This window comes from Falco naumanni, chromosome 1, assembly GCF_017639655.2.
Source record: "Falco naumanni isolate bFalNau1 chromosome 1, bFalNau1.pat, whole genome shotgun sequence".
Classification (NCBI taxonomy): domain Eukaryota; kingdom Metazoa; phylum Chordata; class Aves; order Falconiformes; family Falconidae; genus Falco; species Falco naumanni.
Window position 1 is genome coordinate 110,358,570 of NC_054054.1, and position 27,755 is coordinate 110,386,324.

At 40.7% G+C, this 27,755-nt stretch overlaps 1 protein-coding gene across 1 annotated transcript; it reads left to right on the top strand.

The window, feature by feature from the left end:
* Positions 1–404: 404 nt before the first annotated feature.
* APPBP2 (amyloid beta precursor protein binding protein 2) lies at positions 405–27,710 on the top strand. The gene is made up of 13 exons (XM_040618782.1): positions 405–581; positions 10,514–10,602; positions 11,751–11,902; positions 12,468–12,591; positions 17,115–17,283; positions 18,007–18,096; positions 18,593–18,660; positions 18,744–18,849; positions 19,224–19,348; positions 19,653–19,738; positions 20,137–20,327; positions 20,744–20,909; positions 21,773–27,710. The coding sequence occupies exons 1-13, from the start codon at positions 441–443 to the stop codon at positions 22,024–22,026; spliced, it is 1,761 nt and encodes a 586-aa protein (XP_040474716.1). The 5' UTR covers positions 405–440; the 3' UTR covers positions 22,027–27,710.
* The last annotated feature ends 45 nt before the right edge of the window (positions 27,711–27,755 follow it).

Here is a 27,755-nt window from a genome sequence, read left to right on the forward strand (position 1 = left end):
GTCACCTTAGCGCCCCCTCAGCCGGTCACCGCGGGGGCCGCGCCCGCCAAGGGCCCCCTCACCGGGGCTCTCCGGGGACGAGGGGACAGCCCGGGCCGCCCTGGCGCTGGCAGCCGGGGGGCTCAGCCCCGGGGCCCCCCAGGCCCGCGTTGGCTCCGGGGAAGGCGCCGGACCATGGCGGTCACCTGAAGGCCGGGCCGCCCTCCCGCCACCAGGCAGCGCGCACCGCCGCGCTCCGCCTCTCCCCGCCGCTGCCGCCGGAGGCCGCGCAGCCCGCGTTCCCTCTCACCCCCCTCCGCTCAGCCCCGCCGCTCCCCCGCCCTCAGCCCCGGGGGTCGGCGGGCCCGGGCCGGCGGCGGGCGCGGGAGGCGGCGCGGGAGGTGGGGCGGGCGCGCGGGCGGGGGGAGGCGGGCGAGGGAAGGCGGCTCCGCACACCCAAGATGGCGGCGGTGGAGCTGGAGTGGGTGCCCGAGACGCTCTATAACACGGCGATCTCGGCCGTGGTGGACAGCTACGGGCGGGCGAGGCGCCGGGACATCCGCTCGCTGCCCGAGAACATCCAGTTCGACGTGTACTACAAGGTGCGGGGGGGCGGCGGGGGCCGCGCGGGGCCGGGCCTGGCTGGGCCCGGGGAGCGGGAAGGAGAAGCGGCCCGGGGGCGGAGGGGGAGGGGGGCGCGCTCCCGCTGGCCCCGGGCCTCTCCCGGGGGGCTCGGAGGGGAGGGGGTGGGGGCCTCGCCCCCCGCCGGCGCGGAGCCGGGCCCGAAGGGCGGGCGGGGGGAGCCAGGGCCTGCGTGGGGCCGCGGCTGGAGGGGGGGTTGGGGCCGGGCCGGGGGCCTGCGGCTGCCCCCTACCTCCGCCCGCGGGCGCCTGGCCGGGGGGGCGGTCGGGGGCCCGTGGAAGGGGCCTGGCCCGGGGGCCGCGGGGGGAGGCCTTCGGGCGGGAGATGCCGCCTGAGCGCGGGGGGCGGTGGGGGGCAGGGGGCAGACAGCTCTCGCGGTTGGAATATATTTTTTTTTTTCCTTTTCCCTTTTTTTTTTTCCCTCTTGCTTTTAATGTGTTGGAGAAGGTGATGTCAGTGGTAGAGGGAGCAGAGTTTGCCGTGCTCTTCTAGCCTCTTTAATGGTCTGGTAGGAACCAGATGAAAAGAATTGGGGCTCCTTTAATGATATAGTTTATTAGCCTGGAATCATTCTTTCATGAAAGGGCTGTTTCTCATTCAGCTGCCTCGAAAATACCCAGAGTTAGAGTAGAAGGTACACTGAGATGGTCCATTAATTCCTATTGTCCACTAAATAGGCATTTCATCCGAGTGCGGAACGGCTGAAATGAGCATTCATCAGGAGCGAAACAATGTGAAAAAAAACGAAGAAAAAAACACACAACCCCCCCCCAAAAAAAACTAAGATGGGAGATAACCTTTCCTTCTTCTTCCAGTTAATTTCTAAAAATCTAGGATGTGCTAAAAGAAGTAATTCTTTAGACAAATCGTTTTGAGCCAGGGGTAGTGGCCCATTACACATACAGAGTAGTAATATTTGTAAGGCAAGCTGATCTCCAGGGATGGGGAAGTTGCTTCTGTGTTGCTGGAAGAGGCACGTATGTTTCTGTGTACTGGCCATTATTTGTGTGCCTTATGTGTTTGAGAGCTGTGGAAGCCCCTTTCTACCACGTATGAGCATGGGCACAGGTAATGACGCCACTGACATATGGCAATTGTCACATAAAGACTAAAGGTATGGAACTAACAACGTGGAAGAATATTTTGGGGTTTATTTTTAACTGCCAGTAGGTATGGCCATGGACGAATAAACTTTCTTGGCATTGCCTGTCCTGATGTTCATTCACACGAAAGGATAGTGCTCTGTGGCTTTTAAAAGCATGAAAACAAAGTCCTTGTGACGATACCCAGCGGTATGTCTGGCTTCTGAAGAGACTTTCTGTTTGTTCTGCTTGTGCACATTGGTACGCTGTCTCGTTGGGCAGATGATGGTAAATGTGCTTGGGTACCTGTCCTCAAAATAATGTTTCTGTTGTGCTTATCGCTAGCCCATATAACTTTTCTTAATGACAGTAATTTGCGTTGCTTTTCCTATTATTTCTGTGTTTGAAACAGGACAGTGTTTGATAATCTGAAATACGTGAGGTGAACCTATATTTCTTTCACAAATCGACATCTATGAAACGTCTGCCTACAGAATAAATAAACCTAGGCTATGCGGTGCAGTGAGTGTTTTGCCACTGCTGCCAATGGTAGGCTGGTCTTCCATGTCTTCACTTCTGTTTCTTTTTTTTTTTAATCTTTTCTGTGTAGGAGAGCCTATACTCTTTAATAGTCACATTCAAATTAGCTTACATGTAAATGTAACTAAACCTTGGGTGGGATGCTGAGAGGAAGTCCTCAGTCCTTACTAAATGGTGTTTTTTCTGTATGCAGAGATGTCTGCCTGCAGTGAGTGCCTCGAAGCCTAGCCCAGATTGCAAGTCTTTTGGAACAGCGTTTGCATTTTTCGGTGCACCTGTGCAACACTCCGTAACTGGTTCTTGACTTCTGTGTTTGGCTGGCTACTGCAATGCAAATGATGTAGCTGGTTAGGTTAGATTGGGGACAGCATCGCACCTTTGGACAATCCTTCCACTCTTCTGTGTGGTGCTTGTTTTACTGTTTCGGTTCTGCATACAGTGATTTTCAAAACCCTGTGGGTATTGAATGCCATTTCAGGTTGGTGAGCCGCATTCGGTAACGTCCTGACCATCAAGTTCTTCAAAGCAGAAGTAAAATTTCTGAAGTCACTAACAGTCTTTAAACTAAGACAAAGTACGAGACTTTGACATCTTCGTTCTGACTACGTGGTGGTGGTGGTTGCTGCTCTGTTGAGGGGTGTGAGCTAGTTGATAGAATCAGATGGAATAGTACTTACTCTTTAAATACAGCTGAGGAAAAGTGATGTGTAATTGAAGATGTGATGAATAATAGTTGCATTTAGACCTTTAGAAAGACAGAGAATCACTTTCTGAGATTATCAAAAGGAATAAAAGTGTTTGCGGTCTTTCACATGTAACTAATGGTTTGTTATCCAGGTATTAATCATGGTTTGTGATGCTGGGGAAACTGTTACTGATTTTTCAAAAAAAATAAAAGGTAGTATCAGTCAATTTTTGTTTTGATACGCAAATGTTAATTGGCTGTGGCCATGCAAAACTTTTTTTACCAGACTCATTGATACGAGCCTTCGTGCTTAATATTTACAAATCTTGCAGTTTGCCAACCCATTCACGTTGATGAAGATGACATAGGCAGGGTGCGATACTGTTACAACAGCAGAGATAGTCAATGTGCTCTTATTTCAAAGGGAGGAAAATGCTAGAAGAGTTGCTTGGTCCTAGGTTTTCCCCCAGGGGTACCCTTTGATCCAGTGTTTGGCTCTGTTGTTGTAATATATTGCCTTTATTTCCCGTTCCTTAACAAATCCAGTTACTCTTGATTCTGCATATTCCAGAATTGTTAACTTCTAGGACATGCCTTATAAACCAGTGCGTTTACAGTTTGCAGTGAGGAATTCAACCTGGGATAGTTGCAGAATGTTCTGTGTTGCAGACTTGGTAGGGAGTAGGTTTGGCTACAGGGTGATGGGAGCAGGCAGGTTCCAAATGCTAAGCACGGTTACCTTTCTGCAGCATTCATAAACAATGACTAAAGCTTAAAAAAAGGCAATATCAAATAATCATGGTTGTAGTGAAAACAGCAAACCTGTACTGGTCTACCAGGGTGTTACTGGGTGGTTGTTGTTTTTTCAAGCGGCATTTTACTTTTCTTTGCAACCGTTGGAAAAATAATAGAGGCAGAGCAAAATGCTTGTAAAGATGTCCCGGAAGCTTTCAAGTCTGTGTTTGTGCTAAAAAGTATTTAAATGTCTTATTAATTAGAGCTGTATTCTGAAGAGCTTAATAACTGCTATTGTTACGAGTAACAACTGCATCTGGGGGAAAAAAACGGGCACACCTACCATATTTTGTTTCCTTTGTGTCTTTGCCAGTGTGTATATCCTGGTTGTGTTGTTTGCTAGTAGAACTAGCTAGGTTCTTTTCCTTGGTTTTGTTGGGTTTGTTGGGTTTTTTTGCGGGGGTGGGTGGGTAGGTGTATGCCTAGTTTTTTAGAAGCCAAAGAAATAAACATGCTGGATCTCAGTTAAAATAGGACGTGCCTGGCAGGTAGGCAGCATTTGCAATTGCCAAAATTCTGTATTAAAAAATAGGTGACAACTGGAACTTTTTTTTAAAAAAAGAGGAAAATCAAAGTATTATATTTTGTAGTTTGTTGGGGAGAGGAGAGTGTTCTGCTGGAGGGAGTTCTTGTGAAGAACCTAGTTTCTGTTGACAGAAATAAGACGTTGAACTATCCAGTCCAATGACTGTTCAGTTAATGTCTTGCATAGAATTCAGTTCTTTCCCCGTGCCTCAGCTTTATATGCTATTATGTGTAATTATCTCATTTATTTGGTTTCATGATGCTTCTGAAGAGATACTGCTTCATTAGCTTTAGTGTTCGCTGTCATAGGTATTTGTTGCAGTTACGCACTAGCAGGCTGATCTTGGAGTTGTGCTGGCTAACAAGGAGTTTCATCCAATATTTATTCTCCATCTGGAATGTCTTTTCTGGACTGCGTGTTTTTCTTTTTACACTGATTTTTCTTAAAATTTGGCCCATTTGGGTCCAATGTTATTTGAATGTTTTCTGATGAGATCATTAACCACAAGAACAATTGAAGATGACATTAATTTGTTTTTATTAGTGCAGACCTGTAACCTTTAGTAATTGCACCGTGCTGACTTGTTATGCATTAAAATTTTTAGGCAAAATCCAAAAGGTTATAATCACACATTCTCTTTGAAGTGGTAGATAAAAATTCTGCCGTGCTCCTACCTTGGTGTCAATCAAAATACTGGATTTTGAGTTTAGATCCCAATAGCTCCAACTTCTATATTAATGAGTGTAGCTGCAATATCATGTCTCCTCACTGTATTCTGCTAATCTGAAAAAGAACAAGCATGGCTAATAAAAGCTCTGCTGTTATATCTAGGTATCTGAACCAAACAAAATGAATAAACAGGAATTTGCTGACTGTTCACAACAAGCAATAGAAAATCCATTCTCTGCATTGCAGCAGAGATTGTTTTTTACTGATGAAGAATCACTGGAAGCATGATTTCTGTAAATTAGAATAGAACGAGCTTGTCCCAAGGCTTCGGTCTCCTGGGTAATTTGATGAGTGATGGGGATAAGCTACCCGTGAAATGGAGTGGGGCTGTGCTGCTTTGATTTTGAGGTTTTCTGACCAGAATGATGCAAACAAGGTCACAAGCGAGCAGTGTTACAAGGGAGGCAAAAAATCCCAGAGCAAATGGATTGGATTTTATAGGACTTCTGCTGTGACCGATAAGTGTGACTTCACAGAGACTTAATTATACTCATGCTGCTTTATTTTTGGGGGACAGAAATTAATTGTGTATGTGTGAGGAACGATCATGATTTCCGCGTGTGCGCACACACACGTACAACTGTTCTGATCATCTGGTTAGACTTCAGTGCAGTTAGGACTTGCTGAGTACTGCTTGAAGTAAGTCGTATCTCTGTATCACCTTTTTAAATTAAAACCTCGCAGTGAAACTTCATGAGGTTTTTTCCAATTATTACTTTTTATTTTAACACGTGCCTTGGTTCTATAGTCTAAATTTAGATCAGAAGCATCTTTCCTTATGTCTTTACTGGTTTGAAACTTCTTGTCATTGCTTGCCATTCTTCTAACTCATGTAACTGGGTTTCTGTTTTCTTTTTTGTTTGGTTTTTTTGAACCTCTAACTATGGGGCATGTTTTCTCATCCTGATTCCCCATTTTTATCTGTGTTGTTGTTGAGTCTTACTTAGACACTAGAACTCATCGTAATTCAGATAATGAGGTCATATCATGAACCGAGGTGTTCAGCTGCTGCTGAAATAATAATTCCTATTTCCATTTCGTTTCCTTTGTACTGATTTAATTTCAAAGCAAATTGGGTTTCCCCATTACTGCTGCGGAGAATCATGTATGTGTGTGACTGTAAGGCTTCGTATCCCGTAGGTTGGACTCTGTTTAGACGTGAAACAAAATACTTTGCTGCTATGATACGCAAAGCAGCATGAATGGGCAGATGGGAAGTGTGCTGTGTGTGAAAGTGGTAGGCTCCAAAAGTTGTCTCTAAAGTTAAGCTTTTTCAATAAGGTTGGGGTTTTTTTCCTTGATTATTTATTTGATTGAGGTTCATAAAGTAATTGGCAGTATGTTTTCAAAGAAAAGCTGTAAAGTTTGCATTTTTTAATGCCCCAGACAATATCCATGTGAACCAGCGCTTGTCCAGAGGCTTTGTAGGTGGTTTTGAAATCGATTTAAAAGAATGAAGTGTACCTAAATTTCAAGCAGATTATTTTCTAAGGCTGTTGCCCCCCTACCCATGTCTAATGAGTCATTTGTCAACACCACACTACTGACACTCAGGAAACTTCCTCCTTCCTTCCTTGTTAAGTAGGAAAGGAAGATTGTGGTTACATCGGAAGTTTTTTCTCAAATACTGATGTTTATTGATTTAAGTATATAGCATTTCCCACATCTGGCATGATATTCCACATTACGTTATTAGACTTTACTAAAAGTGCTGGGGAATTCCTTGTACCTTTAATTCTTACTGAAATATCTACATTAATTTTTCAGCCCTTTTCCAAACTGGAGCAATAAGGGCATAGTTTTCCAATTGCGTATGCTGCAGTTTGTCTTTTAGAGGGTCCTTTTACAACTGCTTAGAATTAATCTCCAGCTGCTTTAAAAATGATTTTTTTATTTTCATTAGGTTTAGAGAAAGTCTTTTATCTTGTGCTTGTACACAGTGAAACAGCTGAGAATGCTGGTGACACAAATATTTTATAGTTCTTTCTCTTATGTTACGGCTTTGCTTTTGCTAGAAGTTTAACATATTTTTGTCTTTATTTTCAAGGGGTTGCTAGGAAGCAGTTAGAGCTCAGCTTAATCTAGCCAGAGAGCGAGAAATCTGACAAGAACTTTAACAGAACTACATACCCACGATGAGATATGTTACAGGTTAATGTTACTAATATGTTTAATTGGGGACTCCACTATATGCGGCCTTTGAATGTTCAGTTGGATGTGTTACGGGTTAAATATTAAGCCTTTGGTCCTGGAGGAGGATTGTGGTGGTTTTCTCACAGCTATGCAAAACAGTTTGGTTGTGCGTGCATGTAATAATATGGCTGTATATTAAATTTATACCTTGATTCCCATCTTCAGTGCCAGAACTGATGTGTCAGCGTGAGCTGATGAAGTTGCAAGTTGTATTGCAGGCTTTCATTAGTTTTTCCATAGTTAAAGAAAAAGACATCTCTGTTAAGCTCCAAATAGGTTAGGTTTGTGTCTAAAAGACATTTGTTTCTTAAGAAAAGAATGGTTCTTCAGAAGTCCAAACCTCTGCTATTCTTGTCAGGGCATGTTTTTCTTGAATCACTATTTTGTTTTGTTTTTTGTGTTATGTAGCAAGGCTTGTGGTCAGGAATTCTGTCTCTCTGGAGCTTTAACAAGAGAACCATTTCTTCAGTGCTTGCAATTGCTTCTCAATGAACAAATGAGCGTTACTGAATCTCCTGGAATTGCTTTACAGTTTGACGTATACTCACTATTTCCATGTCAAATTTTGTTTGAAAATATTGCTGTAACAGCTACAACAGTTTCAAAAGACTCCAAGCTGAGTGAGTTCCTTAAAATGTTTGCCAGTATGTCGAGGGAAGGGGTGAATGGTGTGGTAAACGTTCCAGGAATACTGTATTTCTCTGTATTTCTGGTTATACCTGTGAAAAATCAGTTGGTTTGTGTTTGGGGTTTTTTGCATGCCCAAATGATGCAAGTGTTTACCTTTGAATTGGGGTAGGAGATGTGCAGATAACAGGCTCGGACCTCTGGGCCATAAGCCAAATTTTACATGTGCCTGGAATAACTGACGTATCAAAACTGCGAGTGTAGTTTGGGGGCTTCCCCTTCAATCCAACCAGGGCATTTATTTATTAGCAATTTAAGAATCGCATGTAACAGTGAACACATCACAAAATGTGTTTAACTTCTTAAATATATTAATTTGAAGAAGTCTTACTAGGGTTAGTATTTGGTAAACTAGTACCAGAGTAATCTGGGATTTGTGGTTAACACTGCAAGGTGATAAGAGGAAATTATAATGGGCTTGATTGAAAGCCTAATTTTTAAACATTTGGTTTTGATTTTGGTTTTTTGATCAAACAAACAAAAAAATTATTTGATTGTCTTAAATCTCTAGTAAAATAGCTTGGCTATGTGTCTTAGTTTCTTCCAGAAATGGTATCATCAATTATTGATAAGGTATCCCTGTTCAGTTTTGAGCATGGAATACTAGGCAAGATGTAATAACCTCTTCTTTTGATTGCAGAAAATGTGTTTTAGGTTTCACAGAACAGTTACCGTTAGACAGCTGTGTGGGAGAAAATGAGAACACTCAACCATGACTGTAGTTTTTAAATACACCAGATTGTATTTTCTTCCACTGCCGGGGAGAATATAGCTTCAGAAGAAACTCTGATCCCTTTGAAGTACAGGGACATGGCACTGTTTTATCTGAGGAGTAACTTTGCATGCAAACTTGTGCTGTTTTTTAAAAGACTTCCCCCTGCCAGTGAAAGAAATGACTGAAAGGAAAACATTCATTTCTGGCAATCGACATTATTAGGTCAAAGTATTTTTGGTATTTTTTTTTTTTTTAGGTTCTGTTGTTAAAATAACAAACTTGCTGTGCTGTAAAATCAGTGTTGTGCTTTTATAAGAATTGACTAAAAGTAAATTTCTGGCTGGAGATGTTCTCAGCATCAGTGCTGTGTTTTGAACACTAATTCATCTGCTTCCAGTGTTTGTGGAGGAAAAGGTGAACCAGACCCAAGGTGCTTACCAATAACAGGTTTTTAGAAGTTATTAAACCCGCGAGCCATGTTAACACTTGCATTAAATCTATATTTGTAATTGAGCGTCTCTAAATAATGTGTTCTGTCGGCCTTGCTCTTGCTCACATAGTAAGGGTAGCTGCACTCCACGTCAAAGTGCCTGGTAGCTGTAAAACCCGCTTAGATAGCGCGGGGCTTGCTCTGGGTGTGGGCATGCCTGCCTTGGCAGTGTGCAGTTCCATGTTTTAGCGTATGGGCTCCAGATCAAGGTTTTCCGAATAACTGTTCGGAGTGCAACGCCGCAGCGCTTTACCTGCATGCTCACGATGGCATGAAATGCAAGTGTATAGTCTGGTTTGCGTCTGCCGTTAAGCTGCAGTTTTCTGGTGTCTCTGCTGTGCAGTGGCCATGAAAGGACAGGAATGGATCTTGGCTGGCCTGTGTTGAGGTGCAGCTTCTCAAGAGAAGCGCCTGTGAGATGCGAGTTACTGGCTTCTCCTTTTTTCCCTGGGGAGTTATTGCCTCATAGAAATATTTTATTATTTTTGTTATTAAAAAACAAAAGGAGTGTGCTTTTTTTTCTGGAACACCTGAACTAACGCATGGTTGTGCTGCACCAGTCCTGTGGGATCCAGTGCTGTACCTGGGGTTCAGGGGCTTCAAGACACTAGGAATTAATAGCCCACCATGGATTTTTCTGACCTACATTTTTACAGTCACTTTTGTACCTGTGTAAATTCTTCATTTTTATAGCATAGCATGGCAGATAGTTCTGCAACTTCACTGTGCTTTGCATAAAGAACTACATCCATGGTGGTTTTGGTGGGTTTTTTAATGAACAAGTCAACTGATATATTTGCTTATCTGCAGACACAAATCGGTTTGGGTATAAAACTAGCCATTGCTTCTTATAAATGCATGAACAGATTCACTTGAGTTTTCCTATTTACTTACACAGGAATTACTTGTGTAAGTTCAGTACTAATGGTGTCGGGGCTTATGCCTGTCTTTAGCTCTGGCTATTGGTGAGGGTTTTTTGCATAACTTGTGTGTTTGAGGGTTAGTTATATATTTATTTATATATAATATAAAATCTATTTGCAATGCTGGATGCTGGATTCTGTGTCAGTTCAACATGTTTTCAAAGCATTTGGTATCAGAGAAGCTATTGTATTTTTTGCTGACTTCAGGGGTTTCTTGGTTTTGTCTTGGCTTTCTACCTTGTGTTGCGGTGTTTTGGTGATACAGGTGGGCATAGACACGTGAAAATACATTCATAGATTAAAAAAACCCTTGAAACCACTTATGGAGCTCTCATGGCTTGTGTGCTTGGTTTTTAAACAGTAAAGTTCTCCTCCTGTGTGGAGATAGTGGAGCTATTGCTACTTAGTCTGGTGTATTTCAATACTTTTAAGTCTAGATTTCATCAAAAGTCGTCTTTACTATTAAGTTAAATTTCCCAGAAGAACTCAGTCTTAAATTTTAAACTTTATTTATATTTTTCTTTCAGCTTTACCAACAGGGTCGCTTATGCCAGCTGGGTAGTGAATTTTGCGAGCTAGAAGTTTTTGCGAAGGTGCTACGAGCTTTAGATAAAAGGTAGGTATCTTAATTTATCAATAATGCTGGTTTCAGCTCTTACCTCCTGATCTAGGTTTTGAATTTGGAAGATGCCTTGCTAGCCTGTCTGTTAACCATAAGAATATTTCTTTAGATTTACAGGTAAACTTTCAAGTAACTTGAAGTTATTTTTAGTTTCTATCTTTCTGTTTGTCTCAAAAAAACAAATAAAACCATCATAACTTCTGCATAAATGTACCAAGTCATCTGTGGTAGTTGGCCCCCAAAGTGCTTTCTTTGTTATTGCTGTGCTATGGTTTAACCCTGGTAGGCAGCTGAGAACCGCGCAGACGCTCGCTCACCCACCCAGTGGGATGGGAGAGAGAACTGGAAGGGTAAAAGTGTGAAAACTCGTGGGTTGACATAAAGGCAATTTAATAATTAAGGAAAAAGAAAACAACAAAGAGAGGGAGGGGAGGAAAAAAGCACAAACAAGAAAAACAAGAGATGCAAAAAAAAAAAATATCCCCAGTTGCTCACCACCAACTGATCAATGCCCAGCCATTCCCCAAGCAGTGGCAAAGTACCTGTTTGTTGCTGTTGTAGCAAATCCTAAGTGAAGGGTTATCAAGCTGGTAGGATTGCCCCAGTTTAAAGAGTTTTCCCATCATTAAATATTCCAATTTGTAGTGTTATGCTCAGAACTTGCCTTTTTTAGATCAGATTTTTTTTAACCGGGATAAGCTATGAGTCTTAGACATACCTCTCTGCCATTGTTTGCGTGTGTGTGATGTTAATGGGTTCGTCATTGTGCATTTATCTGCAGTTTCTGTGGGAGTTGTGGCATGAGGGTGGATTTAAGGCTTCCCTTCCTCTAAGTTTTAGCTAAAAAAGTGGTTTTCCAGTTTTAATGTGGTGTGGGTAGCTTGTGTTTTGCTTGCACTGGAGGGTGTCCTTGTAAAGAACTTTGTGTATACTCACTTTATTTGTTGGATAATCCAACAAGCGCAATCCATTAGCCTTGAGATCGACAATTATACTTGTATTCATCTGGTTTTGGTTTGAGAGAGGGTTGGAGTTATTTCTTTGAATCACTACTCATTTGAATTCATGGCACTCAAGAGCCAACTGACTGCAGTGTTCTAAAAACTTCATGTGTAATCAAATTCTGTTTTCTTTTGTTTCAGACATCTGCTTCATCACTGTTTTCAGGCTTTGATGGACCATGGAGTAAAAGTTGCTTCTGTACTGGCCTATTCATTCAGTAGACGGTGCTCCTACATAGCAGAATCGGATTCTGCTGTGAAAGAAAAAGCAATCCAGATCGGTTTTGTTCTAGGTAACTGGTGCTGATAGGCCGTTTAAAGTGTGATACTTTCTTTCATGCAAGCTTCAGTAAACTAATACTAAATTTTTTTCATGTTAATGCCTGTAATTTCTCTTAAACAACGTGTGTTTTTTTTGAATGTAACTTTCAGAAAAGTACTTGGTGTCTTTATTAAAATCCAATATATTTTTCTTTCTAAGAATATATAGGCTTATATTTGATATTTCAGATGTTTTAGATTTAAAATTTGTTTGCGGATGTAATGCTTAACCTTAAAACTTTGCAGAATTTTAGTATCGGTAAGTATTTCTTGACAGAAAACTGTAGGAAAACTACATAGTACCAAAAAGTCATTCTTAACTGAAGGAGAGTTTTTCTACTCTTACGTTTTACCCTTTTCAATTCAGCACTGCAGGGTTTAACCTGGACAGGGCTTCCGTATGTAGTATGCAGTTCTGTGAAATAAATAGTCTTCTTCCAAGACTTGAGCAAACACTTTTTCTCTTAAAAAGGTGTTCTGCTGCTCAAATTCTGTTTGTCCTTGATTGTTTAAATTTATTTTATTTTTTTTCCCCAGGGGGGTTCCTATCAGATGCAGGCTGGTACAGTGATGCTGAGAAGGTATTTCTTTCCTGCCTTCAGTTATGCACCCTTCATGATGAAATCCTTCATTGGTTTCGTGCCGTAGAATGTTGTGTAAGGTGAGCTCACCTCTAATTCTTGTATGTCTTACTGTGAAATACACATTAATGTGTTACCAGCTGCCCCAGAGCCATCAAGCTTCAGATGCTCCCTTCAGTATTCAGGTGCAGCACAGTGCTTTCCTGGCTAGAGCTGAGGATCAGAAGGTGCTTGTTTTACGCTGATCCTTGAGGTTTCACTTGTCAGCTGGCAGCAGAGTTTAATGAAAAAATCTACCGTTTTGCCTTTCCGCGTGATGTATCATGGGTAGCAGGTGCTGGACAGTAATGATACAGCACCTTGGGCGTTTTCCCAAGGGTGTTTGCACATGAAGGAATGTTATGTGTTGATGTTTGTTGAAATTATATTTACTACAAGAAGAATTTGCCAAATCCAAACACAACTGGTATAAATACAGCTGAGCAGAAATAAAAGGAAAACGTAGGTTTTCTGATTCCAGATCCAAAGAATTCTCTAGCTCCATGCTGAGCTACTTAACTATGTGATTAGGTAAATATCTAGATGCACAGTTCTTGTGGACACCTTCAGCCACAGCTTAAACTTTTGGAAAAAGAAGTTTTGCTTTTAGGAGGCATCTGGGTTTATCTGCTTTGTTTCTTCAGGCTTGTAGTGGGATCCATTGAGGTTAAAATTCCATTCACAGAGGCCTTGGTGATTATCACTTCTATTTTTTAGTTGCTCTGCTCTTCCATCTGTGTTTCTAGGTGTGTGCTGTACTGATGCAGCCTGCAGCAAGTAGGCAGGTGTTTTTGTCAGTAACAACTGACCTCTTTTGCATGCTACAGGTATGCGCTCGAATACCTGTGTGCTAGTGAGCATAGTTAAAATAGGATTATTTTTTTGTTAGCTGTTGTAATGAACCACAAAGTATATACTGTATTTATCTGAATATAGGGCAAAACTTGTTTTGGAAAACTGCTCCAAAAAACCCACCCTGCATCTTGTTTATGGTTGGACAAATGCGAAGAGTAAATAGGCTTTGCCAGTAGCTGCTTATTTTATCTGCCAAGCAGAGGGCCATGGCAACGGTTGCTGCTCTGCCTTGTTCTGCCCTGGCAGCTACCTCTGGCTTTCATTCCAGAAATAAGATGATGCCAGGAGAAGACTGGGCACACATATATACACCTTCCTAGAACTGGGGAACTATGGATGTACTACAGCTGTTAGTACTTGGTCCTTTGCCTTCTAATGAATCTAAAAAAAAGTTTCCTGGTTGTATTAGGCTGTTTGGCAATCTGGAGAAGCTGCCTACAAAATAAACTCCTGCCCCTTCTTCAAATAGAAAAGAAGGTGAACAGAGAGGGAAAAATAAAAAGGTGACTCTCCCTGTTGGACAAAAGCGTACAGCCCACACAATTACAGAAAGAAGACTTTAGTTTTGTGCTAGGAAAAACCATCCTGTGTCCGAATGAGCTCTTCTGAACTGGAGATGCTGGGGTAGAGACTGCCGTTGTTCTCGTAATGAAGGCTGATGGGCCTGCGTGTGACATCAAGTCCCTCTGGGCAGTGCTGTGAATGAGGAGACGCTGCTTTATGTCCAGGCATCTCCCAAAAAATAGAATAACAGCATCGTTTATTTGGAAATGTATCAAATAGCAAGGATTTGAAACACTTCAGAAGTGCTGAGTATGTAAAATCTAACCACCTTTTTGTGGGAGAGCACTGTAGTTATACTCGGCTTTGAAGTCATGAGGCAGTGAGATAAACTTCTTGTTGTTACCATCTAAGCCCGACTGTGGAATATCTTGTTCTTACCACTGTGCTTGCACTGGAGGTCAGTGGAGATCTTAAAGATCAAAATTTAAGTCCAGCTTTTGAAAATATGACACTCTTAAAAAAAGAGCTGCTCTTATTCTAAAAACTAGAAAGTCTTATCTCTGGGAGTTTAATATATTGCATTATTAATAGAGCACAGTTTAAAAAACATTTAAAGTTTTGTGTTATTTAGACATAATTTGGTGTTTCTTTGTACTGGCAGTAGTAAATTATATGGAGAAACTTGAGAAAATGAAAGACTTGAGATATCTACAGGCTTGTATACCACTTTCCTGCATGTGGTGCGCGCCTTCTGGTTTGCTTTCATTATTGTATGTGAACAGTAAGGCACAAATATGTGGTTCTCCCACTTCACCCACTTCACTATCTCACATTTTGCTGATTTTGGGGCTTTTTCTGGTGTTTTTAGACTTCCTAAGTTGCTGTGTAACATTGCTGCATTTGTATGCTCTTAGAGGATGATTTTGTTTGGGGAGGGGAGCTATTCCCCAAGAGCTATTATTGCAGACATCAAAGAAGATTCATAGCTATTAGCATAAATGTCCTAGGGCATTTTTTCTTCCTCTTGGCTTTATCTTCTAAAATTCCTTTGGATTAACAAAGGATTTTTTGTTACTCAAAACTGGATCACACAAACTCCACTTATCCTAGAGGATTGGGTTAGGTTTAGCTTGTTTTTTTGGTTGATTTCTTTGTTTTCAGACACTATCACTGAAGCATCCAGATACTGGATATTATCTTTCCCAGGCGCTTATCTAAATTGCAGTACTATCCCTACTGGCTTATACCATTACATGGGATTTGGGCTTCGTATTTTTGATGTTGCATAGCAGCTCCCAGTTGAATGGTGTAGGCAAAATAGTTTCCTTCTTTAAGGAAACTGTAATTGCTTAGTTTTTCTCTCTGGTTTCTTTAAAGTTCCTGTCTCTTGTTGCTTGAATGTTAGATAGTTTTCTGCTGCCTCTGACCAAGAACAGAGTGCGCTCCTACATAGTGTTTAGTTCTCAAACCTTATTTAAGGAAAAATGTGGCTGTTGCTTTTTTTTTCCCTGTTCTTCAGCCATGTTGCTGTGTTTGTTTCTCATTGGAAAGCTGATGTTTATGTAGCTCGTTTCAGGGGGTTTTTGAAGGTTTTTCTTTTGATGTTCTGTCTGCATGGCAAATACACATCTGCTGTGTGCTTGCCTGCTATTCCCGCTATTGTGAAATGTGAAATTCCCGCTTCTTGTGAAAATGTGAACTTTTATTTCCTTTCTTCTTAGTGTTTGAGTTTTGTGATACATTTCAATGGGAAAGCATAGGAAGAGGCTATGTTAGAGGCCGGCTGAATTTACAGGGTAAATGTTGATGTATTACTTTGCTATTGCAGGAGGCATGGCTACAATAACTTAAATCTCTGGTAGGAGTACATGGTAACAGGAAACAGGTTTAGAGAAGAGAAACATCTGATCAAAACCCTTGCTTGTTCCTTCCTCCCCCCTTAGCAGTTTATTGGAAGATGTATCATAATGTATCACAAAAGGTATAAAATGCAGTACCTATTCATTAGCTCACATTATAAGATTTTTAGCCTCTGCCACACAGCATTGCATTCTGCTTCACTTCGTGTATTTCTCTTCCTGTGTTATGTTGTCCTTCTGATTTGTGAAGGCTTGTCTGATGTTTTTCAATCTCTATTGCTCATTGCCTAATAACAGATTTCCAGGAGGGACAATGGATGTTAATTTACCAAAATTTCGTGTGTGCTAGATGGCAGGCATTTGCAGTAGAGAAGGAACAGCTGTCTCTCCTCAGCCTGCAATGGGTGGGAATACAATTCTGCCCTTTAGGCTTGGAATATGGTAATACACACATTTCTAATGTATGCCTTTAAAGTAAATAAGCATCAGCCTACACTAACGAAAGAAAAAATCCTTTACTTTTGTTTTAAATAGATGCCAGAAGCTGAAATTATTAATTCTCTAGAGAAACAAGAGTATGTTTCAATAAGGCTGTGTTCTATTGTCTGCATTCGGCTGTTGTTCCATGAAGCTTGTGTTAATCCTTGACGTGGAAAGGCAGCGGGTTAGGAGACGGGGCAGGGCGGGGGAGAGGTGTGTTCGAGTTGTTGTGAACTGGGTCAGCAGAGCAGGTCTTCTGTGGTGGTGCCAAGTCAGCGCTGGTACCATGTTGAATGAATGGGATTGAATCTGTTGTGAAGACACCCCCTTCTCCCGCCCCTCTAAACCCCCATACCAAAATGTGCCTGCTTGCAAAGCACTGTGCTGCTTAAGGTCTGAGGAAGAAGTGCAGAGATGCATGAAAATGAGCTGTGTCTGTACTTAAGTGTCTGTTTCAGTTCACCATGCTCTGGAAAGGAGGTAGAAGGGATTTAATACTGTATAGTACCGGGTTTTATCAGTGTTGAGAAGAATGGATTTTATGAGAAGATATTATTGAGAAGAATGGATAAAACACAAAGCCACCACACCAAAGTGGTTCAAACACTGGATATACAAAACTGTATCAAGACATAAAATCATTTGACATCTCCAACAGTAAAAATTCTTGCTATGCAAGAGACAAAGCACGGTGTACTGAAACGATATTCTGTAAATAGTTCTGTCTTGCTGAATTCAGACAGTGCAGTTTCGTTGGGATGACAGCCCAGTCCTATTGTATGCATAACACCGAACTGCAGATCCGTGGCACTGCTGTGTATTGAGATGGCTTAGACACTGCTTAGATCTCTTTACATCTTCCTAAGGTTGCTGCATGTTCGAAACGGTAACTGTAAATATCACTTGGGAGAAGAAACATTCAAACTTGCTCAGTCTTACATGGATAAACTTGCAAAACATGGTCAGCAAGCAAACAAAGCAGCGCTCTACGGGGAGCTGTGTGCACTGCTCTTTGCCAAGAGCCACTATGATGAGGTGAGTGGGATTTTGTTTTTGTTTTTCTTCAGAAAACTGGTTATGAAATCTGCTAGGATGTTCCATGACTGGCTCAGTATTCATGCTATCTTTCTAGCTGGAGTTCCTCATCTTTTGTGGTACCTGTGTGGCAGTACCAGAGGAATACTTGATTTATTTACTTTTTTTTTTCTTTGTATTGTTCTGAGTTTGTCTATCAGCTCTTAATGGTGTTTTGACCAACGTTAAGTAATGATGTGTGATAGATTGTAGTATGTGTTGGCCATCTGTAAATGAAATAAGAAGCTTATTCCAGTAGGTGAAAACAGATAGCAGAACACAGTAATGATTCTTCGCACCCATTTTATAAAAACTGTCATAAGCGTAACTGTTGTATAAACTGCAGTTTTTCTTTGGCACCTAAGTACGTTGACCAGGAAGTTGCCCTATGCAATAGGAATTGTGAGGATTACTTAAAGATTATAAAATACACTTTTTGGTCTGTAAAAATCATTGTAATAATATGTGCCTTAGGCTAGTATAAAATACTTACACATTCAGTATTAACCTTAAGAGCACTTTAAGTCTGTCTTTTAAGACATAGCTGAACAAGTTCATTACACATAAGCAATTAAACAGTATTTTTTTTAATTTTTGTAATGTAAATGGCTAGCATATTTTTCAGAGCTAAGTAATATTTTTCTTAGTGTTGCAACATTGTGTTGGTAACTCTCTGTTCAACAGGCTTATAAATGGTGTATAGAAGCTATGAAGGAGATCACAGTTGGCCTGCCTGTAAAAGTAGTAGTGGATGTTTTACGACAAGCTTCAAAGGTGAATTTTAAGTCTTCCATGTTTCTTTTGTAAATAAATTGCTACCAAGAATGGGTGAGGATAGGTAGAACCTCTAGAATACTTGGGTAGCCACGTCTGTTTCATGAGCTTTATGGCTTGTTCTTTGTGTTTAATTGGGCCACCTCAGACCGGGGAGGGGGTTTGGGGGTTTTCTTCTTCCTTTCTGGAACTGAGTTGCAACGGTTCAAGTGAATGTCGTGACGAAGTTAACCTGAGAGCATTCCATTAAAAGGTGGCCTGTTCCCCTGTTTGATCTAGGCCAGGTACAATGCTAGCCCTTTAGTTAGACATTTATGGCAGAATAAAATACAAATTTACTAATGTTATCTGTAACCCTTTTCTTAAATAACAGGGAAGTTCTTTAGTAACTGTGATATTTTGAAATTAAAGATAGTAGTTAGTAACTGTGCCCGTATCTGGAGGAGATGGCCTCTCAGTGTGCATCTCTTGACATGCTTCATCTCAACCTGTTTAGGCTTGTGTTGTAAAACGTGAATTTAAGAAGGCTGAACAGCTGATAAAACATGCAGTATACCTTGCCCGGTAAGTAGCATTAAAAAAGCCCCGCAAACGTTTAAAATTACACTTAACTTGCCTCCATTTGTAATACAAGTGTGTTTCTACAGGGAGCATTTTGGAGCCAAGCATCCCAAATACTCTGATACGCTACTAGACTATGGATTTTACTTGCTCAACGTAGACAACATATGCCAATCTGTTGCAATCTATCAGGTATGAAGCCGGACTAAATGTCTTCAGTTTCTCTTGATATTTCTAATTTCTCGGGTGTTTCTACTGAAACCCACATGCAGTTAATTCACAAAGGTAGATAGCAGTTGATTTCATTACCACAGTGCTTGTTCTTTAATAAACCAAACACTGAAACACCCCCAACTGTGGGGTTTTGCTTTCTCTTTGGTTTTTTTCCCACTGACTCTTACGTGGTTTTTATGTATTTACTGTTTCAAGTATGTAGGTATATGCCTGCAGAATTTCAGAGCCGGTAGATTTACACCCCCACCATCACCCTTTAACAATGAGATCAATTTATTTTTTTCTTTTCTCCTGTATTAACTGAAGAAATGGTATTCTTGTAACTCTTTCAGACAGCTCTTGATATCCGGCAGTCAGTATTTGGAGGTAAAAATATACATGTAGCCACAGCTCATGAAGACTTGGCTTACTCTTCATATGTTCACCAGTACAGCTCTGGAAAATTTGACAATGCACTGTGAGTACGAGGGTTTGAGGTACTGGCAGCAAACTTAGTACTGTAAGTGGTGAAAAATGTTCTTTAATGATACAGACTTCCAAATTAGCATTTAAATGCATCTGTTCATTGTGTTAATGTTTCTGATATTTTATCAGTCAGCTGTAGGTCTCTTCTCCCAAGTAACAAGCGACAGGACAAGAGGAAACGGGCTCAAGTTGTGCCAGGGGAGGTTTAGATTGGGTATTGCAGAAAATGTCTTCACTGAAAGGGTGGTCAAGCGCTGGAACCTACATGATTCTATGATATATTTAAACTCTTTCAGATTCCATGCTGAACGTGCTATTGGTATTATAACTCACATTCTCCCAGAAGACCATCTTCTCTTGGCATCTTCAAAGAGAGTTAAAGGTAGTACCCTTCACTGTGTTACGGGGACAGTTTGAAATCAGCCATTCAGATCTGTTTATCCTGTTCCCTAGCAGAAGCGATGTAGCTTGAGTTGGGTTTTTTTGAATGGAGGTCACTCTAGAATATTTGTAGTCTTCAATATTCTCTGTCAACACACTTGTAAAATACAAGAGAACTTCTTTAAAACTTAGCCGAAAGACTTTGAGGGGGAAGGGAGAGGAGAAATACATGGCAGGAGCTTGATACCTGGTCATACCTGTTGGAAAACAGTTTGGAATAAACACAAAGCCTGATCGGATGTCTTCTGAGATGTCTTGGGTAGATGGCTCCCTGCTGCCTGCAGTTAACATCTCTTTGTTTGGAACACAGTAACGTTGGTTTTTCTTTCCTGTACTCAGCACTTATCCTGGAGGAGATTGCAATAGACTGTCACAACAAGGAGACTGAGCAGAGGTTACTTCAAGAAGCTCACGACTTGCATCTGTCCTCCCTCCAGTTAGCTAAAAAAGCCTTCGGGGAGTTTAATGTACAAACAGCAAAACACTATGGCAACCTTGGGAGACTGTATCAGTCCATGAGAAAATTCAAGGTAAGATTGTATTGATGGAGTAGCCTTGAGTTAAAATCTGCAAGACATCTATAGATCTGTCACAACAAAGGATGATTTTCCATGTCCACCGTTCATACCTTCAGTTGGTAGCTTTATGGTTAGAAAACTTCAGCTCTCCAAAGCTTTGCGCAAAAGTAATCCATTAATAAGCATGGTGCCTTGAGAGACGGGATGATGGCAGGTTTGACAACAGAGGAAGTGATACTATTTGCTGATCCACTTAACTAAGGATTTGGAAAACTTGATTTGCTTTTGGCTTTCTTACTTTTTGCCTTTTTATAAAGTAGTTACAGACTATTTAGCCACTATGTTTCTTCAAACCTTCCTTTCCCCCCCTCCTTCCTGAGGCATGGTGAGTGCTGTCTGACTGACCTATGTGAATTTCATCCCCATAGGAAGCAGAAGAAATGCACATCAAGGCAATTCAGATTAAGGAGCAGCTTCTAGGTCAAGAAGATTATGAAGTTGCCCTGTCAGTGGGTCATCTAGCTTCTCTCTATAACTATGACATGAATCAATATGAAAATGCTGAAAAGCTTTATTTGCGATCCATAGCAATTGGTAGGTGATTCTTAAAATATGTGACTATATAGTGCTTTTAATACTACAGGAAACCTTATTAAAAAGCATGTTAAAGTTTTTAGTAAAGAGCTTAATGAAATGCAGGATGTTTTGTATGTGTTTTCAATCTAAACGTAACGCTTTTTCTTGAATGGTCTTCTGGGACCTGAATTTTGGAATAGTATTATTTTCAGCACTCCATCAGAATTCACACTTGAAAGCATGTGGAAACCAACTAATTAGAAGCTTGAGTGTTCGTCTTCAGACTAGGTTTTGCTGCTGGGGCTAGAACTTAAGTGCAGAATGTGGTTAAATTTTGAAAGAAATGGAAAACTGTTGTGCCCATCAGCCTGACGATCATTAAATGTTTTTCTTGCCCATTATCACTTGCAATGAACTTAAGAGTTCCAAATCAAATGCATCTTTGGGCCATGCTGTAGCTCAGTTTCGAGACAATCTTTATTCGTACAGTTATGTACCGTGCATTAGAGAAGAATTTATGGTTTTAAGGCAGAAAACCAGCTTCACTTTAAATTGAATTCAGAGTGAAATTGGGATACAAAATGACTACCTTCATGATGTGACTGGTAGGTTGTATGTATGTAAAGCCACAGTGCAGTTCGTGGCCTGATTGTAGAGTCCCTGAGGACAAGTTACAGTACCCACCAAGGAGAAGGTAGGTAGAACTCAAACCCTCGTCCGGGAAGCTCACATGTTGCTTGTGTTCTTGATTTAACTTAAGAAAAACGCGATGGTCTGCCGTAACACAAAGGTTCGTGTTGTCTTTGAAAATGCTGTGTGAAGTAAGATGCAGCACATGGGTGGACTGCCTCTTATTTTTGTTTACTTTTGGGTTTCTTTAGGAAAGAAGCTTTTTGGCGAAGGATACAGTGGACTTGAATATGATTACAGAGGTCTCATTAAACTGTACAATTCCATTGGCAACTATGAGAAAGTTTTTGAGTACCACAATATTTTGGCCAATTGGAACCGGTTGCGGGATCGGCAGTTCTCAGTGACAGATGCTCTGGAGGACGTAAGCACCAGCCCTCAATCCACTGAAGAAGTGGTCCAGTCTTTTCTGATGTCTCAGAACACTGATGGACAAAGCAGCTAAGAACTTGGTCAATTAACCAGTTAAGGTTTTTTCCCCCAGGTTACAGGGGGAAAAGTCATACTGTGAAATCTAAACCATGTAGTTCTCTGGGGGCTGGAATTTGCATTGAAACACTGGTCCAGTCTACTGAAGAGTGCCCATACGGATGAATGTGTGTTAAATTCTTATCAGCATGTGTATGGCATGTTTAGTTCGGCTCATTTGGTATTCCTGAAAACCCCTTCTTTCTTCTTTCTAAAGAAGCAACGTTGCAGAAAGTCTGCAAGAAAACATTAAATAAAACTGTTTGAGTTCAAAGGAGTTGCATTCTTATTATGAATAGAAGGTTTCATCAAGAGTTTTCTTCTGATGCATAGAAAGAATAAATGCTGTACTATAAGAAGTTATACGAGAAAGGTCTTTCTACTGTATGCGTTGTAGCAAAGTTAATCGTAAATATTGAGAAAAGGGAGAATGCCCTAGCCTTGGCTGCTGCCTTATGAAGAAAAGTAGCAAAGAACCGCTTTAGAGAGCAACATACTCTTTGCGAACCACGATAAGTTGTTGAGCAAGTCACCACTCTATGTTGTTTTAATAACCTGAACTGGACCAGTGTTCATCCATAAGCGATAGAAGATCCAGTAGACCAGCAACTTTAGTTTTCTTTGGTACCAACCGAGAGTGCTAATCTTCTGAACAGGACCAGGAAAATCAAAAGTGGACCAGCCTGCTAGAAACAGTTTTTGGACCAGTGGCTTTAATTTAATATTTCTGCCCCTGCATTCACTTTTACAGTAGAATTATTTCATTTAGATGTATGATCAGTGCAAAATTATATTCATGTAATAGATACAAAACTAGGAAGTGAACGTTCTTTAGCAGTTGCGATGGCATGTCTTTACCTAGTAAGCTTATACAAATATTAATGTCGATGCCACAAGCAAAAACTAGAAATGCTTGACTATTTGCTGCAGCCATTTTTTTTTTTATTGTTTTTTTTTCCTTTTTGAATGGGCTTACTCTAATAATAGAGGCAGTAACTTGTTTATACCAGTTAATAGTTTTGTATTGCAATCCAGTTCAATTTTATGTTTCTGGAGAACACAATTTATTGTACAGTTTGCAGGGGTCAGCGGAAAATGCCAAAAAGCACAACAGGTTTTTGTTTTTTTTTTTTTTTTTTTTGTGATGCTTCATTTCTACATTAAACAATAGTACAACCAGAAACTGATTCCTTTATATTAATTTAAAAAGCAGAAGTCAGCTGTAAAGATCCTTTAAAATGCCTATCTCACTAGCTTGTCTTAATTTTTCTTCTGTTGGGGGGGCTGCTTTGTCGTGTGGTTTTTTGGTTTGGGTGTTGGTTTTGGTTTTGTTTGTGGTTTTTTTTAATGTTGAGGTGATACTCATTTGAAAGTCTGTGTAACATAGCAAGCTAGAAACAACTCAGTGCTGTTACCTCAGTTCTTGTTATAGCAGCACAGACAGTGCTCCTGTAGTTAGGATTCTGTCACTTGGGGGTTTTCTCCCTTTTCCCCCCCTATTTTCAGGGGTTTGTAACTCGGCCATGGAGGGTCGGTGCGAACTGAGGCTCAGCAAGCACGGCTCCTGCAGGACTTGACTGGATGGTTTGTTTGGGGTCTGGTTTTTAATTTGTTCATAAACTTTGGGGTAGGGAGAGCTGCTTTATGGTCTTCAAGGAGTGCAAGGAAGAAATTGAAATTTCAGACACGACTTCGAGCTTAATGGCTCCGAAGAACTGAAATTTTACAGGCCAATAGTTCATATACTGGTGCCTTCAAGTACATTTTTTGGGGAAAGGCTGGATAATACCAACTCTAAAACGCAGTTATGTAATTAGTGGATGCAGATTTAATGATTGCATACTTGGATTATCTTCACTGACGTGAAAAGAAGTATTTGCATAGAAAAAACCCTGTGGTATTAAGACTTTGACTGCAGTATATTTTCAACGGCTGTTCGATGAAAATTCAACTTAAAATTGTGCATGGATTTAAATCTAATTTATTTGTAGCAATTTTTGTTTATGACTGCTTTAGGTACTATGAACAAATTCAGCTAACTGCAAGGCAAAACATTTTTATCCCTGAATGCCCATACGGCAGGGCGCTGGTGAATTACTAACGATTTCTTTTCTGAAGTCCTGTTAAAACTATTTAACTATTTAATGGAGTATATAATACTAGTGTCAGAATTTAGGCAGGGAAGGAGTGTTTAAAATTGTCCTAAAGAAGTCGTGTCATTTCTGTACTGCAGAAGTGTTTAAAAGCTTCAGGCTGTGGGTACATGGGTTTACACTTAACATTACCTGGAGACCGTTTATTTGCTCAGGGTTTCCAGTCTTGGGTCTCCATTTCTAACTTTTGCCTAGGGAATCTCAAAGATCTCAAGGTTTTGTTTGGGATGAGGAGCATTATTTTGACTGATGCCAGTGAAAGTGGTCTGCACCAACCACTGCTGTTATTTCAGTTCTAGTTTGTGTATGTGTTTCGTGGTTTGCCTTCAAGTTCAAGCAATCAGATGAGCTTCCAACATGGGGCATGTTAGGGAGGTGTTGCGCTTCTATCTGATAACCAAGTGTGTTCATTCATTTGTTTAATCAGTAGCTTTATTGTCAGATCTTGCTGGGTGGATGTGCTCTTTCTTTCTTTCCTAAAGCTACTTCACTGGCTTGTTGTATACTGTGGTGCGTTGGCTTGTCTGGAAGGAATTAAGGTTCTAAAAGTCATCCGGAATTCTCTTTGATAGTGAACTTTGGCCAAGAAACGTGACTTGGCCGAGAGGAGTTGCAGTGATCCTTGGAGGATTACGGCATGCTTTTCATGTGACTGAATTAAACCCTGACTTGACTCTTGGGTTGAACTTCTCATTGTAGCATCTCTGCAATTCCAGTCATGCCAAGGCACATAAATTGTGGAAAAAGGTAGCTGGGGCCGATGGCTGAAGTTAAAGCAGAGAAAGTTTGCAGAACAGCTTTGCAGCTGCCTACAAAATGCTCTGTTGCCTGCTCTGCATGCTGTAGCTTGAAACCTTCACCTAATGCTATCCTTGCTGCAAATGTAATAATTACTCTTCATGTAATAATATAAAACTTGCCTTTCTGGTTTTTTGTTCTCTATCTCCTAAATCTTCTCAGAAAGTGTCTGTGTTGGCACCTGGAGACTGTTTGAAATGCAGCAGTATTAGTTGCTGATTACCGTTACTGTCCCTGCTGTTACAGGTTGTTGCTTGATATTTTTGAGAAAGTAGGAGCCCAGCTGGATGACTTCAGGGGAAGGTAAATGACATGTCCCTCCGTGCCGATGTGGCTGGAGTAGCTCTTCTAGTATTACTTCAGTATTTCATGACTTCTGCACCGGGCAGAGCTAGAGGAGTGGAGGTGTGATCCCCTGCGTTGTCCATACTGTGCAGTTTTCCAGTGTGGCACTTAGCGACGTGAACCCGCACCTCCCTCGCTCCCCTTGGAGGCAGAACCGGGATTCCCCCCCACCCCCAGAGCAGGTGCGCACCTGAACATAGGTACTGGGATGGGGGCCACATGTAGCCTTGCACGCTGGGGGAGTTCGTGCCCCCTGTGACTCAAGTAGCCAACTATGAAACACTATATAAAGTTAATTAATTACTGGTATTTTATAGACGCACAGTGCACCTACTGTTAGCTGGGCAGGTGCTGTGTTTGGTGCTGGCATTAAGCAGGGAGTCCTGTGAGTGGAAGCCCAGTGAAAGGCATCTTCCGAGGTTTTTCTTGAAGGTAAGTAATCACATCAGAGTAACTGGATGCAAGTGGGCAGGACAGGTGTCACCTTAAGGTAAACTATTTTAACTCCTTGTTTAAATTAAACCCTTAATATTTTATTTTCAGCACAATGTTGTCAGAGTCGGTAACTTGAGTGTCCTCTTTTACGCAAACACTGCAGCTGGTAAAGGGAGGGAGGAAGGTGGCATCAGGATTTCTGCACCGTTCTTAGGGCTGGGCTGTTCTGGGTGACTTGTTATGGAAGGGGAAAAGCACACAAAGATTTCAAGAGCTAACAAAAGGGGAAGTTGCAGAAAGATACTTGAAAATAAATCTGTCCCTCAGCTACTTGAAGTAAAACAGCTAGTGACTATTTGGCCCCAAACAGTTGTTTGATTGCTTTTATAGCAAGGTTTTAATTCCAACCAGTAAGTGTCTGCCTGTCCTAGTGTCTGACTATCCCCGTCTTCATATGCACTCTGTATCGATACCTATACCTATTGTTTAAGATATTTTTTTCCTTTTTTGCACACAGTTGTTGTTTAATTTTGAAGGGGTTTTGTTGTTGATTTCTAACTTATTAGGACAATGATGTTCTTTTGTATCTTTAAAAATGAAGTTTTTCTTTACACGTGCTGCAGTCAGAAATTTGCTAAAGGTGCCATTGCGCTGCTTCTCATGGTACAAAAAATGCACATTTAACTTGATTTCCTTTTTATAGTCCTACGTATTGGTAGAGTACAAAAAGGAAAATGCGTTGTGCCTAAAACATGATTGAAGCTATTGACAAAAACTTTACTTGATTTACATGGATCAGATCTGACTTCGCAGGCTAGCAGCAAACAGCGTGGTGGAGGTGTTGCTGTTACCAGTCTTTAAACGGAGATCCTTCCCTCCGCTGCCTGTGCGGAAACCTTATTTTATCTAAAGGTCATAGTTTCCCTTTTTTTTCCTTATGTTTTATAAAAAGAAAATTAATGGCCAAATGTTAGTTGTAAATCCAGCTCTTTGTTGTGGGTGTTTCCGTGTTTGACACAACTGGCCTGTTGCACGTTGTGTTTCTTGGCCTTGCGAGGATTTCTGTGAGAAGCAGGGAAGAAATTTCCTTTATCTAGAAATAAACTAAACTACATATAGAAAATTGGCGGCGCTGGTGTCATGCTTTTGTCCCTAAATCTCAGGAATGTTTTAGGCAGTGAAACAGGTTTCCCTTCAGTGATATAAAGGTGCGTGCTCTAGGGTCTTGTTTAACAATATTTCATTGCAATCCTAGGTATCTATAGCATGAGTGGCCTTAGTGAGTTTGTTGAAGTGCACATTTTTTTTTTTTTAAAAAAAGTAAATTTTAAGATGAAAAAGATATATACTATATAAATATATAGAGATATTTAGAAACTTGGTTTGTGGTGCACAAGTTCAGTGTTGGATCGCTAAATAATTGTCGCAGGTACCATATGTGTAACTTTTTTCTTTTATGTATATTCCTTTATGGGAAGCGATATTGCCATGGTAACTACAACTTTACAATTTCTTTACTACTTAATGATGTGAATGAACTCTACATTTTATTGAATATTACCAGGTTCAGTACTATTTTTATACTTTATTGAACTACAGGGGATTTTAATTTAATAGCATTTTAAAAAAATGTTGCTTGAACTGTATAACTGTATAAATTGAACTACTTATACAAAATCCACCTCTAAACCAGAATCTCTACCTGTAGTGCCACGCTCATTAATACAAAAGTATCTTGATCATTACTAGACTTTGAAGACCACCCTACCTGTCGTGTCAAGACTAACGTTTCGTATCCTACTTCTCAGACTGCAGTGCCCAACATTATTTGTAACCATCAAACCATACTATGTTTGTAACCAGCATTGTGATATTCTGTAATTGTATTGCTAAAATGAAATATTGACCTAATAAATATAGTGTTCCCGCATTTTGAAGTATCTGCATTGAATTCAGTTAAAACTTTGCTCTCAAC

Coding starts and splice junctions, on each gene's coding strand:
- APPBP2 (XM_040618782.1), top strand. CDS start 441: ATGGCGGCGGTGGAGCTGGAGTGGGTGCCCGAGACGCTCTATAACACG. Junction 10,603..11,750: donor CTACGAGCTTTAGATAAAAG/GTAGGTATCTTA, acceptor CTTTTGTTTCAG/ACATCTGCTTCATCACTGTT. Junction 12,592..17,114: donor GCCGTAGAATGTTGTGTAAG/GTGAGCTCACCT, acceptor CATCTTCCTAAG/GTTGCTGCATGTTCGAAACG.